Source organism: Phyllostomus hastatus, unplaced genomic scaffold (genome assembly GCF_019186645.2).
Source record: "Phyllostomus hastatus isolate PE091 unplaced genomic scaffold, TTU_PhHast_1.1 phas_contig_34, whole genome shotgun sequence".
NCBI lineage: Eukaryota > Metazoa > Chordata > Mammalia > Chiroptera > Phyllostomidae > Phyllostomus > Phyllostomus hastatus.
The window spans coordinates 27,323,514-27,341,059 of NW_025333857.1; the positions used below are offsets into that span (position 1 = coordinate 27,323,514).

Genomic DNA, 17,546 nt, shown 5'->3' on the forward strand with positions numbered 1-17,546 from the left:
CCCCGGTTGCGGGATGAAGCACAGACCGCTGCTCCAGTGTGGGCTGGCATGCCCCCACACATCCCTCCGCGGCCCTTAAGAACAAGCCAGTCCTTTGGCTCCCCGTGAAACAGGGTGTTCCTAAGGCCAATGGAAGGACATGAAAACACTCACAACAGGCTGGGGCTTGATGGCCTCATGAGTTGGGATTTAGTGAAACTGTTACAAAAGAGCTGAGCCTCATCACAAGTTAAAAATAATTCCGAATGTAATGGCACCAAAATAACCCCTGTCCGTGGTGATTTTACTTGGCTCCCTCTCCAACCTGGACACATGAAGGTCAATGGGATTACAGGTGATTCTATTTTCTTTCCCTCACCCTGAGTCTGTTTTTCTTATTAGGTTCTTATGACGGAGAAAATGCCTCCGAGCAAACTTTATTTTAAACTTTACATAAAAAAAATACTGAAGCTTCCAGTGTTTCAGGTAATGATTATAAAGATGCAGTAAGATACAACTAATAGTCAATCACCAGATCTGTGGAGACAAGATAAAACGGTGGCCAATCAAACCCCTAATCTGGAGGTATTAATTCTCTTGCAGAACAAATGCTCCTGTGTCTGGAGTTTTTCTGGAATGTGGACAGTGTAGTCTCTTGGACTCCGTAACATCCTTCCCCATGCCTCACAATAATATCTCATGCCCTTAGTGCACTGATTTTTAAGATTAACGTGAATGCAAACAGAGTCAGTGTCCATAATTTGAGGGTAGACTTAATGTTTCAATAAACAAGATGGATCCCCTTAGGAGCTACTCTGCTAGGTAGTGTACAAGGGACAAAAAATGATGGGGTGGGTAGTTTCTTCTTGATGCCAAAGTACAAGAAAATTCTTGGCCTTGGTCCATACAGAATTGCTGAAGCCCCCAGTTAAGGAGTCTCCTGTGACAGGTGGGTGCTTCCGTCACAGGCTCCACCCCACTGGAGTCCTGTCTGTCTATCACATCCTGTGGGCACACCGGACACACCCCAACTCTCTAAATGCTACAAACAACCAATTAGTCCTGAAAGCTGCACACTGGACAGGGTACTGAGTCCACCAACATGCTGGAGAGCCCCTTGTCAAGCCTGCATTTTCAAGAGAAAGCCAGGAGAAAATCTCACACCCATGTCCCTCAGTTTTAGAACTGGAGTCTCAGAGGTGGAGCCAGACTACAGTAAAATGTCATAGTTCTTTCTAGAGTTGCCAGAGACAAAGTCAAAGACAGATAGGACAGGTAGACAGGGCCATGCTCTCTCCCTCAGCCCCACCCCTCACTTCATATGAACAAGGTAACTGTGGCCTGGGGAGGTGACATGACTTTTTGTGACTTCTCTAAGGCATCCACACACAGCTCTGCACTGGAGCCCTGACATCCTGATGCCCGAGCCCGGGTTCCTTCCACCAAGTGGAAGAGAAGAACAGAGCCACTGGGAAGCTTGGTGAAGCTGAAGTTCTGAGGATATCATTTTAAATAATCTGTGGAAAATATTCTCCAAGATCCAAGGGGAAAATATTTTTAAGAAGAGCATCGTGCATTAGGAATATGCTTTCTACAACAGACTGTGAGCACAGTGAACTTACGTATTATATTTCAGTAGAAGTGGCAGAACAGGAATCGAGCTTTCCCTGGAGCAAAGCTTCAGGGTCCCATCTGCAATTTTTCATGATTCTGACTACTCAACATTCTTTAGAAAACTAGAAAGGAAGCCATCTGAAAGGTATATGGCATTATGTTTAAAATCAACATTCTCTATCAAGGACTTTCTTGTACAAAACCAGAAGTGAGAACCCAATTAATCTGGCACATTCTTTTTGTCTTTTAATTTCATGTTAGACTGGATGTATTAGCCCACTTTTTACTGAAGAGGGAGAGGGTTCGAGCTAGAAGACAGCTGTTGCAAAATCTATGAGAATTTCTGAGAAACAGCTGGGTTAAAGCAATGGTTGTACTTTTTATGCATTTTCAAGCAATCTTTATCAATGTGTTCTGAAATTAGAATGGAGCCTTCAAATTCTTGAAAAGCTCAAGAGCAAAATGTCAAAACTGCATTCCTTTAGAATTCCTTTGAGAAATCTCATCCTGGCCGAGTAGCTCAGTGGGTTAGTGTCATTCCAATACACCAAGGTTTCACGTTTGATCTCTGGTCAGGGCACATACAAGAAGCAATGGGTGAATGCAGGGATGAGTAGAGCAACAGGTTGATGTTTCTCTCTCTCCCCCTCTGCCTATAAAAAGCAATAAATTAAAAAATATATTTACATGAAGACACAGGTTCCTGGAATCTTCCAATGGGAAAGAATGCCAACACTATCTACCTTGACCCATACTGGTGAAAAAACCCCACTGGATTCTACAGACTCTGGAACCGAATCTCCTTTCCTAGCCTTCATTTCTGACTGGTTTGCTCACTTATTCACAAATATTTATTGAGTGCTTGCTATGTGCAAGGTGCTACTTCAGTGTTGCCATAAGGCAGTTGACTGGACAGGCGAGAGCCCTGGCTTTCTTGGAGCTAATACTAGTGGAAGGAGACAATGAGATAACCTTCAGACAGATGGTAGTGGCAAGGGCCATGAAGAAAACTGGCAAAGGTTGTGTGACTGTGACAGTGACTGGCAGGGCCTGGCTCTTTCAGCGGGGGTGGTCAGCAGGGACCTCTCCGGAGAGAAACTATTAGGAAAAGTAGACAGTCATGTGACGATCTGGGAAGGAACCTTCCCAGAAGTGCAAAGGACCAGAAAGAGAGTCCAGTGTGGCTGAGGATGCGAGGCATGCGCCAGCCAGAGGCCACGTGGCCACGGCCTGCCGGGCCACACTAGAGTCTTTGGATTTAATTTCACTTGCAATGGGAGGCCGTTGGAAGGTTTTATGTAGATAGTGAGGGGGTGGGAGGGGGGTGGGAGTGGAGGCAGTGCGTTGAGGGTGACCAGACCTGGTATTTGCTTCGGAAAGTACAGTCTGACCTTTCTGGATTGCTGATTGAACTGTTGTGGACAGAGAGAGAAAGCTGGCTACCAAAAAGCCAAAAATCTGCAAATGTCCCATGCTCCAGCTCCAGTCCATTATCTTGGCAACTAAATCCTCGAATCTGTTTTTCTTTTATCAAAGGTTGTGCCGCTGTATTTCTCCTCACTTTGGGCAGGGGGGCAAGCAGGATGGGTAGAGAAACCCCAGGAACACAGGTGTGGCTGTCACAGATGACTGGGTGTCCCAGCACCAGCCAGGAGACGAACTCCACTACCTTCCGTGTCTGGAGGCCAAACTGTATGCCAAAGAGGCAGCTGCCTTCCTGTCCTCCAAAGTCTGGGTATAAGGGAGGGAAAATTGTAAATAATGCTTCCACAGGCATGCCACTGAAACTGTACCATAAAGTAGGAAACATGTTTAAACTCTGCTGATTTCCTGAACAGTTAAAAGTCCTCCAAGTTAGAGCATCTCACAATCTGTTTTAATCTCTATTAATTCCCATCTGTGTACACTTGAAGACCTGCTCTTGACAAGCTCTTCAGTTAGCTAAGTGTGCGATATCACCTCTAATAGCATCTCTCAAATATGGCTCTTAATTGTACTAATAAGGTGGGCCAGCCAAATGGTAAGGAATAAAAAGTTGACAATTAACACCACTTTCCCCAGTCCAAGCACAGTGTGTGGCTCAATCTACTGATGTTCATTAAATGGGAGTTGAATTGAATTTGCTTTTAAACAACCTAGAAGAATGGACCCGCTGATAAGAAAGCAGGAGATGACCATTATTAAAACCATAGTGGAAAGTAAAAGTAAAAGCCGTTTCATGGGATTTTGGAGGTTGTCTTCAGGTAGGTGGAAGAGACCCTACAAATCAAAGGTAATACAACTCAACGCAGGAGGGTCAGAGACCCTCCAAGATCACATACTCAGCAGGCAGCCGGGCCAGGACCTGCAGGCAAGCCAGGTTCCTGACTGGGGGCCCCAGGGGTCTTCTGCAGGCCTGGAGCATGAAGTAGCAAACCAGAGAGTTGAGAGCTCAGTGATTAGTATCGGTTGGTGGGCTAGAGGTGAAAAAGCCTGTGGGCACGTCCAATAACCAGCAAGTGAACATTTCATCCCCCTCAGTTCCACTAATGAGCAAGGACAGCGGCCTCTTCATCCACCCTTTTATCTCTCTCCTGTTTCTCCAAACCTTGCATTCAAGACACAAAAGAGAAATATGGATTTTCTTCCTTTCCTATCACCTATTATTTATTTTTAAACATTTTATTTATTTATCTTTAGATTGAGGAGAAGGGACGTAGAAAGAGGGAGAGAAACATCAATGTGCAAAAGAAACATAGAATGGTTGCCTCTTGCATGCCGCTAACCCAAGTGTGTGCCCTGACCAGGATTCGAACCAGTGACCTTTAGCTTTACAAGATGACGTCAAGCCCACTGCGTCATACCACTCAGGGCTCCCCGGGTTACTTTTTATGACTGAGTTAGGTTTCAAAGCTGGATCCCTATTTTCAAAGAGCAGAATTTGATACCAAAGTATCAAGGCATCACAGATTTTAAAAAATCAATTAAAACAAGACCTCACTTCTCAACCTTTAATACATATTTTAGTTGGCCCTCTTAGGACTATTTCTTCTATTGAATTTATCGTCTTGAATTTTGATGTAAGGGTACGTGTTAAGGTTCAATTGCTGTGAGTGCAATCTAGCCAATAAATTTAAGAATAAAAAACTGTAGAAAGTTATAAAAATTCATTTGCTACTGTCAAATATTTCCCCAAACAATTCACAATTCTTACTGGATTAATTAGTTCAGAACATCCTTTCTGAAGTACCGAAGAACCTGAATTTGGCAAAACCCAAATCTATTACTAGGGCCTTAGCTCTCCCTTGTGTATAAAAACGGAAATGCAGCTTGATAGAAATGTTGCCCCAATAAACCCAATGACCCAATTTTAAAAGCTAAAAATGACATTTGATAAAAGACCAAAAGAAAAAGAGAAAACCCCCAAACAACAAAAACCCCCAACACTTTAAAAATCTTATGTAAAATTCAAGGAAAGATTATTCAAAGTGACAAAACACAGGAGAAGCATCAAACTCTTTGGCATTATGCATATTATGCTTTGGATAAAGATTTCAAAATAAAATTGTAGGAGAAATATTTTGTTATTGTTATTATATATATCTTATGAATTATATGTCCATATCAATTACATTTTCTTCCATCTCATGGACGCACTGATGCTCACAGTGCTGACAGCTAGGAGATTCCAGCCCTGGCCTCGGATTTAATCCAGCCCACAGAGGGGGACATCATCCCAAGGATTTCTGGAGAGAGAAAAGCCCTCTTTATATACTAAGAAAATATTTTTGTCCCATTGTGTATTTCAACAGAATTTCAAATATTTTGTTTAAAATCCCAATGTTTTTAAAGTTTCTGTATGCTATTTCCAGTTCTTTGTGACTAACTCTGCATGCATTTTTCAACGTGGAAGTTTAGCATGGGCTGGTTGTGATGGAATGCTGATGAAGGAATCTTCTCCTATATTTGTAACCTGGTATTATGTGGCTTTTTAAGGCACACACTAAATTCCATTGAAAAGTGTCACTTATTATCCCCCTACTATTTTATGGTTTAAGAGAGTCTTACTTTGTTTTCTCCACTTTGAGTTTTGGGAAAGGGGAACCTCAAAAATCCTTTTAGTGGTCAGTAGACATGACTATGGGGACCCTATTCTGGCACATAAATCCTGGGAGGCTCAAGCTCTTGTTCTGGGGACAGACTGGTGGAGGAAAAGGAAGGCTTCCTGCGTTGCCTTTCCTCGAGGTCCCTCTTGAAATCCTATGGCTTCTAAACTTAATCCCTGTCTATCACCAGATTGAAAGATCCAAGGGAGTTTTATGACCATCATTTACATAACATGTCTTGGGGCCCAAATGTACACCAAAAGAAGCATCCTCACACTCAGCCATAAGGACCACACAGACACCAGCAACAAACAAAGAAGGGCTTTCCACACGGCAGCTTCCAGACGTCAGATCCACTGTGAAACAAAAGCATACTCTGGAGGAAGTTCACTCCCTCCATCAGGCTGGCAATTAAATATTATACAGAGCACATAATTCAGATTGCATTCCAATTATCTTCAAGTGCTGGAGGGCACAAATCACTCACTCAGAATTAAATAAATTCCGGGATGTCACTACGTGTTTTAAAGGGGAGGATTCTGAAGTTGGCAGAAGGACCAAAGGAACAGGAAGAACAGAAAAACCAGGCATTCCAGAATACGCACTCAGCCCACTTTTTGGCTTCGAAGTCACCCCAATTTTAAGGAGCCCGTTTCAATAATGACTTCAATACTAGATACATCAGTTTGCACACATGTGGTTAAAGTTAAACAGAAAAAAATCTGGCCTACTGGGCTCATAAGATATCTGCCAATTTAGGTGCATGAAATGCCCGCTCTCACACATAAAGAAACAAAGATATTTTCCCAAGACATTATTGACACGAGGCAATTTTCATGTGTGTACAAGTACAACAGACACACATCTTACATAATTTAGCATTGTCATCACCAGATACACCACGGGAAAGCTATAAAATGGTACCAAATGTAGTATTTTGAAAACCACATTAATGTTCTCTTCATTACTTTCAAAAGAACCAACTCCCTGTTCCGCAGAGCAACACACAGCCTTGAAGGGGATTAGGTAAAGTTGGTATGCAAACATCAAAAGACGGCTGACTTCCAAAACAGGAGGTATGCACCCAGCATCAGCAGCAGTCTGGATCAAGTCTTGTTGACAGAGTGTTTCCTCAGTTGCAAAGGCTTTTCCCAATCAAGAGCTGAGTCTGGGGAACTGGGATCCCCAGACTCCCACTAGAAGCCCCGGTGCAGAGCACTCTGGCCCGACCAGTGTGGGAAGATGCTCTACACAGGCAAGCAGGGTGGAGAGCCTCCCTGGAGGGAAAGGGAATAGAGAGAGGTAGGAGGTCAAGCCCTGAGGAGATTGCTAACCAATGGTAAAAAAGGTTTGATCTGGCCTTTGTCCTGGGTTCCTGGCAATGGAGTTTCTAAAACCCTTGGAATTTCCGGAGTGATGGCTGTCTTTGTTATGCTAGTGAGACAACTCCAGGTGCATCCCATGCCAGCTGCCACCTTTACCCAGAAGCCTCTGGGGAAGGAGGATGGGACTGGAGCCCCCAGGAGAAGAGAGAAATAGCCCATAATGAACAGGAATGTCAAACTGAGTACCCCAAAAAGATGAAGTTAACTTGAGAATGGCTAACATCAGAGAAATTGAAGTTTCCTCAATGCAAACAGGGACTTTAAAAATCTAAAATCCTTCTTTTCTTTCTAACTGAGCTGTGTTGGAAATTGTGATCCTTCTCATTTAAAACATTACAAATACATAAAAAAAATGTTAAAATCTTCCAACTAAACAGATTGTCTTAAGGATACTGTGGGAATTTTTAGCATGCTATGATTATAAAATAAAACCTGTCTGTGATGAAACCATAATGAAGTTTTAAAGAAAGTGGACATACCACATCACTTAAATTTAACCTAAGTGTTCTGAGGCAGAGACTGCTAACCTGGGCACCAAAATCTCATTTAGCTGGGCTCACAGCCAGACCACAGTTCCCTGTGCTCCTCACAGCTGGGTGGCTACAGGATTGAGCTCTGGCCAATGGGATGTGAGCAGAAGTGATATGGGACCTTCAGACAGAGCCCATTAGAACTCCACAGCCACCATTCCATGCTGTCTTCCCCACCTCCAGCTCCCTGGGATGGGCATGTCTGAGCTGGCAGAGGTTCTGCCATCCTTGGCTGGGCACGTGGAGGACAGATGTCCCCCCCAACCAGGAATGCCTACCGTGGACTTCTGTGTGAGAAATAGAATTCTACTTATTTCTTTGAACAGGGCCACGAATAGCACATGTTTAAGTTCATCTGTTGCAGCAGTGAACATCATCCTAGGCTATAGTCTTATACATCAATCAGTGCGATTTCAATGGGGCAATCAGTGGGCACTTATGGTTTGCACACAGAAGAGCTAAGTTCTAACAAGAGGCAGTTTATCAACTAATCAGGAAACCAGGCATGTCAGCAAGTACTAAGAAAACCAGGAGAATGGATTTGAGCTGTGACAGAAGGAAAGGAAAGAACACAGTGGAAAGTGCAGCCAGTATCTACTTGTGAAGGCATCACAGCAGCGGTGCCAACTGAGCTGGGCCTTGAAAGATGAGCAAAGTTCAAAAGAAAGAGGAGGGTAGAAAGTTCATTCCAGACTGAACATGAGTGCTCAAACATTTTATCCAATGGGGCGTGATGCTAAAGAGAAAAAATATTGTTCTGTTTACCCCAGAGAATAGAATCCAGGCCAGGGAGGGGCAGCTACAGGGAGAGAGGATTCCGTTCACAGGGAGGAGGGACTGACCACCAACTGGAGGGGCCATGCAGACTCGAAGGCAGAGGGTCCCCTTCAGGGCAGGCCTGTCTCTTGGCATGGGCTCTGCAGACAGTGTGATTTCAGCACAGGGCGGGTAGCCGCTCCATTCAGCTGCCTTCCAACTCTGGGATTCTACATATCCTCGATGCCTCTGCCAAGCAGGCTTTGTACAACATTGCCAGGAAAGAGAAGAATTATTGTAGCCCTGTTTCAGCATTTCTTACATGGCAGCCCTTGCCAGATTCCCTTTCAAGGCTGTGCTGGCTGGCTCCGCTCAGCATGTTGGATCCTGGGAATATCAAGAACATCTCTTCACGTGCAGGCCCATGAGAACCCCTTGAATATAATTTTATTATCAGAAAAGCTAAATAGGCTGATATTAAGCAGGATCGCCACTGGTGAACAAGAAAACAAATGATGGTAAACATCTATTTTAAACACTTAAACCATGGACATTCTGCACCACTCCTGGTTAACAGCAAGTTACTGGCTCATACCAAAAACAGACATCCAGTTCTCAAAAGCCTGGATTCCAGAAGACGTTATTATACTAAAGCTGTACCAAGAACAGTTACAGTCTTGTCCTTCTTGGGTGACTTGGTATCTCACAGTGCACTTTAGGTTGAAAATTATGAGCATCAGTTTCACAGAGTGGTTTTGTAAAACAAACTAGTTTTCCATTTTTAGATGTGTATGTTACTGATAAAAGGAAGTCTATTAAACACAACAGAAAGAGAAATGACATCATAACATTACAGATAAATTAGTAATTTTCCACTTTTCCTCTTATAAGGTTATAATTTATTTTCACATTCATTGAGTCTCTACTACAGCTAAGCACTGTGTTGATCATTAGTGATAGAAACTGAATGAAAAAGGAAAAAAATGAGGTATTCTAAACCTGTACACTTTCTAAGATTCATAATGTTATTTTTCTTAAGAGCATTTTCCAATAATTTTTTTAGTGCTCATTGATTTTAGAGAGAGAAGAGAGGAGAGAGAGGGGGAGAGAAACATCAATGTGAGAGAGAAACATTGCTTGATTGCCAGACTGGGGACTGATCCCTCAGCCTAGGTATGTGTCCTGACCAGGAATCGAACCTGGGACCTTTTTATTTATGGGTTGATGCTCCAACCAACTGAACTACCCAGCCAGGGTTCTCAATGATTATTAAAAAAAAATAAAAAGTTCAGTTATATTCTTACCCAATAAACAAGCTTATTTTGCTTCTAATATCTGGAGATTATACATATATAAAGATTAACTTTAAAATCCTGGCCTAGATTATTGTCTCATATCCTATAATAGTGCTCCAGGTACTTAAATTATTGCTTAAATAAAAGAGAAGGTGAATAGATTTTTCTGAGCTCAGAAATGATTATTAAACAAACACAAATCTCTTCACATCACAGAATGAATCAACATCACAACAGTGAGACAAAAGAAATCTGTAAAATCTTACTCTGAGGCCACTGGAATATTTAGATACAACAGTAAAACAATCACACAAAAGTTACACTTCATTGCCATTGTTCAACCATAAACATAAGCAATGCTTTCTGAGTCTCTTTCTTTTCAGATTACCAGACTTCAATCTTTTTGAAATTGAGATCACGTCTCTCTCATCATAACCGCATCCTGAGTAACTCACGCCTCAAGCAGTGCCAAGACTTGTCTACCATTGACATCCAATCTCAAAACACTTCCCATCGCCTTTCTGCCCATCTACCTACTTCCGGCCTAGGTCCTACAATCCTTGTTCTACAAAGCTTGAAAAATGTATTCCCTTCTAACAAAATGAACAACTCATAACAGCCTCTATTTTGTTTGGTTACTGGCCCTGCCTGGAATTCACGTCCCAGATTGCTCTGTCTGTGTAGGTACTCAGTCGGCTCCCACTGAGGGAAAGTAGGGCCAAACTTCAACTGGAAGATACACACTGACCTTGGCATTCATACATGTGGCTCCTAGGAGCTTTTTGATATTTCTGTGCTCCCCAGGGAAACTTCTGAGATTTTATTCCTCAGTCAGAATAAGAAATCAACATTTTCCAAAATGGGGGAAAGAATCCCAAACTAAAGAAAAACATTTCTAAGCATCAGTGACCCGAGTCCCAGGCCTCAGTCTGTGTTGGCGAGGGATAGATCAGATTAAAATGAAAGTGAACACGCAAATGCAACAGAATGTACTGTTTCTATTTATTTTCAATTACTGATTCTGCTATTTCCAGCCAGCTGTGTGATCATGCATAGTCACTTAACCTCTCTGGGCCTCAACTGCTTTGTCTGTAAACCAAGAGATTACAAAGGCAACATCGAGCTCTAATGAAATAACAATGTAGTTAGAAGACAGATGCCTGTCCCCAAACCATCTCTGTAGGCCTTGGAGAAGTAAATCTCCAGTGAAAGACCATGAAACAAGAGGGACCACTTAAAAAGATTCCTTAAGGCCCCCTTCCACATTTTGATTCTAACTCCAAGAGAGTGAGACGTGACCAGGAAATTGGTCATAAACCATTAGTGGGTCTCATAGCTCTAATAATCCTTTCAATGGCCAACTCTGCTGTAGCAAAAATTCTTCATTATATTTCAAGGTACTGCCTTGAAATGTAGAATGATTCTACAGTATTAGCAGAAAGACTCTATGCGTGTTCAACAGCCATCTCCCCTTTTACTGGCAACTTGTGACCCTCAAAGAATTCCAGCTTTAGGCCTCTGATTTTTCCAAGCCAACAAGAAATGCCACCTGTCAAGGACAGTTAAGAAAGCCACACCTACCCGCAGCCACTGCTTCTCAGTGAGAGCATCGCTGTAGTCCACATCGCGGCGCTGGCGAGACCCTCTACCAAATATTTTCTCCTCCTCTTCTTCACATGTAAGCCTTTCTACTTCAGCGTCATCTTTAATAATCCAGGAGGGCAGCTCATCTTCCTCCATCAAGCGAGGCTTGCGCTTTGGGTTCCGGGCATCCTCCCTCCGCCGATCCATGTCCATACGCTGGAGATATGAACATAAGTTTCACCAATGGGAAAGGGGGTTCTGTACAGTACAGCCTTTATAGCATATAAGACTTTCATAAGTCATGCCCTGGCCGGGTAGCTCAGTTGGTTAAAGCATCGTTCTGATACACCAAGGTTGAGGGTTCGACCCCCGGTCAGGGCACATACAAGAATCAGCAAGTGAATGCATAAATAAGTGGAACAACAAATTAATGTTTCCCTCTCTCTTTCTCTCCCTAAAAATTAATTTAAAAAAAAAATTTACAAGTTGCCCCCTATAGCTGCAGGGTCTTTTTGAGCTTCTTCCATGGAGACTCTGTCTCCTGGATGTTCTAGGCCATCCCTAAACAGTGTCCAGGCAGAGAATCTGCAAAGCCAAGTCTCCTCCCTTTCTCTGTATACATTGCTGAAATTTATGTATGTATTTAAAAAATAATCTTTAAAAATTCTTTTTCCTAGTCTATCTGTGTGCAAAACTTCCCCTTAAGTAACACTGAAAAAATTCAAACTGGGGATATATTTTTAAAATATCAGTCCTGGCAATATAGTTCATTGCTGCCCTGGCATAAATGTATTCTTCGAGCATATAAAAATAAAAGTTTATTAAGAAAATTTCCTTTTTTACTGTATAGGATTCATGCCTTTGACTGAACAACCAGGAAATAAATCAGCAACTCAAGTAGCCACCACCCCCAGCTGTACTCGGACATGTGGGCATGATACAGGGAGCGCATAAACAGTTTGATTAGTCTGTCGGCCATAGATGTACTGAATTTTCAGTACACCATGGGTTATGTGAGAGGGATTTCCCTCAATTCATTAGCTTTTAGAATATTATACCACAGAGAGACAGACCTCAGAGGTAATCTCTCAACTGATCACATTATTAGTAAAATGGCTCCTTTTCGTGTTCCTTCATAGCCTTCAAAATGCCTATTTCCCCAAGCCCTGTACACTTGCAAATAAATTAAGTGCCATGTGCATGGCTTTAACTTATAACTGACAATTTGATAGCTAAAAGAAGCAAATAAAACTTCCACTGAATTGCAAAATACATTAGGTATATATATATATCTAACTAATATATAGGGAGTGTATATATATTGATATATATATATATATATATATCACTAGCTGATGTGCCATTTCTACAACTGAGTAGACCATTAACCATTAAATGATTTACCTTTTCCCTCTTTCTTCCTTTGATTCTATATAATTTTTCCTTAAGAGCTAAAACCGGTAACAGAATGTAAATAAAACTTCTACTCAAATCCAAATTTAAACTCTAGAATCTATTTTAAAGTTAATATTCAAAGTCCCTTCAACTATGCTTACACATTTTTGGAAATCATTTTATTCCCAAAATGGGTAGGCTTGGGGCATGGTGGAGTCCCCTGAGAGGTAAGTGCAGTCGTCCAGTGCTGTCATGTGCTACAATGAGCTGGCGAGGCTACTCCCAATCTGCCTGCCAGGACTCTTGTATCAGAGATGGGATCCTCCACACCTCTGTCAGCACACAGAGGATGCCTTGTTAAAGTACACTCTAAAAAGGAATCTCCTGAGGTCATCTCTTAATAGTTATTAGATAGCTAATTAAAACAAAACAAAACAAAACATTTTTTTTTTTTTTGGTTAATGTACCACAATGAGATGACAAAATGTTGCCACTTCAATTTTTGGTTAGGTCACTAACATTCCCTATATTCCAAGACCTGTGAAATGACATGCTATGTATTTGTCCACAACCAAGAAAATCAATCTTTGCTGATATCAAAGAAAAATATTACACTTGCTTTTTTTTTTCTTTTAGGAAGGGTTGGTGCAGTTTTTAATCAGCTTAACGTTCTGATGATTGCGTCTTTTCCCAGAGATTACTATTGTCAGAATATCAGTATAAAATCTGGAGTTGATATTCAAGTAAGTCTAATTGATTATGGAGATATTACAAGAAGGCATGTTTGCCACAAAACCCAACTACAAACCTTATGCTAACAAGTGCAGATATTTTTCAAATATTTTTCTTGTCTTTGTAGGGAACATAGCAACTAAAAGCTTAGTGTTTTAGCGAAATATTTCAGATATGTATCTTGACCCGTCGAAGATCTTTTTAGGTAAAATTTATAGGTAATCAGTATGAAAGAGAACTTTTTCTGAAGTCACATTTTTAGAAGAAAACAGGAAAAATGTTCAAGAGAAAGGTTTTATTTTAAAGAGACTGCTTAATGTATGTTACTTAACTATAACATCTATGATAAAAAATAAAAAACGTTTGTATTCATTTTACTGAGAACTAACTCACAATAATAAAGTTTCAACATTGAAATCCAAATCTAGCTCACATTCCATTCTTGTTTCATTGGCACCGATTCAAGCTTGATTTCCTGCCCCCTGGTGGAGGTGCTAATGAACAGTGAATTGGCCAAAGGCAGCCAGCTGATTACGAGATTTTTGAAAAACACTCAGTGGAATATACAGATGTTGTATTATAAAGTTGTACACCTGAAACTTACAGCATATTATTAACCAATGTAATCCCAATAAATTTAATGAAAAGATTAAAAAAATCAAACCACACCAAATCAACAATATGTATAATGCAAAAATGAGAAGTCAACCTTTAAGAAATAAGCAGAACATTGACAAAATCAAAATACCTACAAAAAGTGTTCCTTAACCAGCTTCACCAATTCCAAGACTGTTCTTTGCGTGATGAAATATTCCCAAATGAAAAGAAAGCTGAGCCTTGGCCAGACAATCCTTAATTTTTTTTCCCTAAAGTTTTCAATTTTTACAAATACCCAGCCCAGAAGTAAGTAAAGAGAAGTACTCTTTTCCCCTTATTTCAGGGCTGCTGATGGAAATCCATTTCTGGGCCTAATCTAATTTGCATAATGGCAGGGTGCGTATCCTCTCCAGGGTCTCGAGCAAGTGAGGCTACAGCAGTGCTGAGCCACTGCCAATGGCAAGCGGAGAGCCCCTAGCCTCAGTGTCCCTGGTAATCTACATTGTAATAAATCCCTCCAGGAGCAGAGAGATGTCTGTTTCCTGTGTGCATCTCTAATCTCCCTACACAGGGGCTACCATCTATCTGTAAGGGAGGTGACCAGCATTACCAGTTAACAAATGTAGGATTTATGAGCACCCCACAGTGACCAAGCTGTGAACATCTTTTTTTTGTGTCATTTCTTTCCAAAAGGTCCTAACCTGAGTAGGGTGGTTCACTTAGACTGGGGCGGGGGGGGGGGGGGGGGGGGGCGACACAACGGGGACGACAACGTCTGTGACCCAGTTTAGGGGTTATTTCCATGGCTACCTAAAAGTTTCCTGAGAAAGAATTAAATGTCTTTTATCTTGAATCATTATGTGTGGACATAATCATTGTTCCCTAGACAAAAATCACCAAATCACAGAACAACCTGAGTCTCCACGCAGCTGGAGTTCCCCTCACAGACTGTCTAGGCTAACAAGGCGAGGATTGCAAACCCTGTGGGTCATATTTGGCCCACAGTCCTGTTTTGTTTGGCCTGCAGTGCTATATAATAACACAAAATTGAATTTAGTTACAAACATTTTGAAACCCAGAGATTTCATATAAGAGCCCAGATTTCCAGCTTCTCTTGAAAACTTGGAATTTCTAGCTACATTGGACTTTGCAGCTCTGTGCCCTTAGACAAAGCAGATCCAGTTCACCACCATCCACCCACCCTGTTGTCCACTTGGTTCACTTAGGCGAGTGACTTGTCTGAGACCTGAGGGCATTTGAGTTTGGGACCTCTCAAATGCCACAGTTACAGTCTATATTTATTCACTCACTCCACACTCAGGCTACATGTTATAAAGATTGAAGGTGCTGGAAGAATTCTTGTGACTTTGCACATCCTGATTCATTCTGATGTCTTCCCAAGGCCTGAAATTTTGCAAATGCCACCACTTATTCAATAAATATTTATTAAGCAACTACCATGTGCTGTTTTGAGCACTGGGGATACAAAGGCAAATAAAATTGCTATAGAAAATGCCTTAGAATGCAATAAAAGATGACTTCTGAGAGCCTCCTTCACTGGCCAAGGGGGAACATGCTGATCTTGTGGCAGGCCACACGCATAAATCAAAATCGGGTGTCAGCAAAATTACAGATGACTGCGTATCATGAAACGTCAAGGTTGAAACCATGGCCATTCAAACCTCAAATGTCAAGGTTCTTTTTACATCTACTTTGTGCCAGTAAAATCCAGCCAATTTTGATCTTTAAATGAAGGCTCCACCTTGACGAGCATCTGGAAGGTTCCTGTTTGCATAAGCAGGCTCTCTTCCACAGTCAGAGGCACAACCTCGTTGTTTAGTCACTGTCCACCCCCCTCCCACAGGGAGCAAGTTTGATTCGGTCCCCTAAGGAGACAGCTAGGGAAGAGTTGTAAACCCTGCCCTAGGAAGAGGGCAGGTTTCCTGAATGAGGCTGGTCCCCTAGGTTAGTAATGACCTTGGGGCGGGGCGGGGGGTGGGTGGTAAACTGCAGTCCACATTACCTGTCCAGAGGTACGGCTCCTACTCTGTTCCCGTCAATTGTTTCCATGTAAGATGTGGGCCTGGCATTGCCCACTCTTTTTTTTTTTAAAGAGAAGCCAGAAATCAGGATTCTTTTCTTTTTGTGTTGGCAACAAGTTCAAAATTTTAAAAAGCACTGAGTGGGCCAAACAAAACATGTCTACAGGCTAAATCCAGCCAGTGTGCAGCCTCTGAACTGAAGGAGAGGCAAAGACTTCGCAAAATGCAGTTCTGCCAGGGCTGGCAGGCCCCAGACGGCTTGTGTGCGTACAAAAAGGGTCAGAGGAATAAATCATTTGTTTACAGAATTTTCTAAAATATTACCATAAAAAGGTCAAATTCTTCTTCTCGTCGAGCGATCATTTGGTTCAGAGTCTCATCGTCCGGCACTTCATCTTCTTCCTGGGGGTAAGAAACAGAATGATTTAACAGGCTTTAGCAGAAAGGTTGGATAATTGGAGGAGTGAGGTACAAACGGGTGAGGGGAGTCTGTCCTCCAGGCCCCAGGGGTCCCGTTTCTCCAGCCAGAAAGAAAAGAGAAGGGTCACTGGGTGCAGTACTGGCCATTAGTATTTACCAAGTTATTTGAACATCTTCCTGTAGCAAAATCTGTTCAGGGAGGACACGTGGTGAACTCTGAGAAATACCGGTTCTCTTGGGTTGTCTTGATTCCCTTACTTTTTAAACAAATTACTTAATGTATCTCCGCCTCAATGACCTCATCTGTGAAATGCATGTGACATTTACATCACAGAGAAGGTGTCAGATTTACATGAGGAAAGCCACAGGAAGGAGTGCCTAGCTTGAATTCTTTTGACTCTATTAACATTATCCCAAATATAAATGCTCATTTGCAAAGCCTTACAAAAAACATGAGCAAGTGAAACTTTTGCAACAAGGTACAGAGCAAGACCATAAAAATCAGATCCATGGCAAATACAAAGCCTTTAAAATACGTTTAATCAATGTATTTCAGTGGGCATTATTATGCTAACAGCAAGATTCCTGGCTATGATAATTCAATAACAAAACCCCCTACAAAACTGGCATTTATATATATATATATATATATATATATATATATATAACAGTTAATATATTATAATAAATATACTATTTTAATTAAGTATATGAAAGTATACACTTAATTAAAATAACTGCAATGAAGTAAAAAAGCAATTATTTAAGGATTAGCATTTTCATTTTATATCATGTTAGACCAAGGAGTATTATCTCTGCTGATTCCTCAGCAACCAAAAGCTCACGAAGTTTCAGAAATGTTATGCTGTGACCTCCACGGCCTTAGAACAATGACTCTGAAAGTTAGGCATATCCTCCAGAACTTGAACACACAAAATTATTTTTATCACATGCTGAGTGAGCTTGTTAAAAACCAAATGGGGAATTTTAGCATGTCAGCAGGGGGGAAAGAGAGGAAAACCCAGAACTTTAAAAATCCAATTTCTTAAAAAGAGGCAATTTGATCTAGAAAGAGTGCGAGTGTACTAACAGCTTACATGAGATGGCTGTCGGTTCCCAAGATGACACTTTA

The 17,546-nt window shown here is 41.5% G+C and overlaps 1 protein-coding gene across 7 annotated transcripts in view; it reads right to left on the reverse strand.

Moving 5' to 3' along the window:
• SMARCA2 (SWI/SNF related, matrix associated, actin dependent regulator of chromatin, subfamily a, member 2) overlaps nt 1-17,546 on the reverse strand; it is a 160,054-nt gene that overhangs the window by 45,199 nt on the left and 97,309 nt on the right. For all 7 annotated transcript variants that reach the window (XM_045840050.1, XM_045840052.1, XM_045840053.1 and 4 more), the window contains exons 26-27: nt 16,319-16,396; nt 11,226-11,444 (exon numbers count right to left, since the gene is read on the reverse strand). In XM_045840050.1, coding sequence (XP_045696006.1) covers nt 11,226-11,444; nt 16,319-16,396 — 297 coding nt within the window. The remainder of the gene's footprint in view (nt 1-11,225; nt 11,445-16,318; nt 16,397-17,546) is intronic.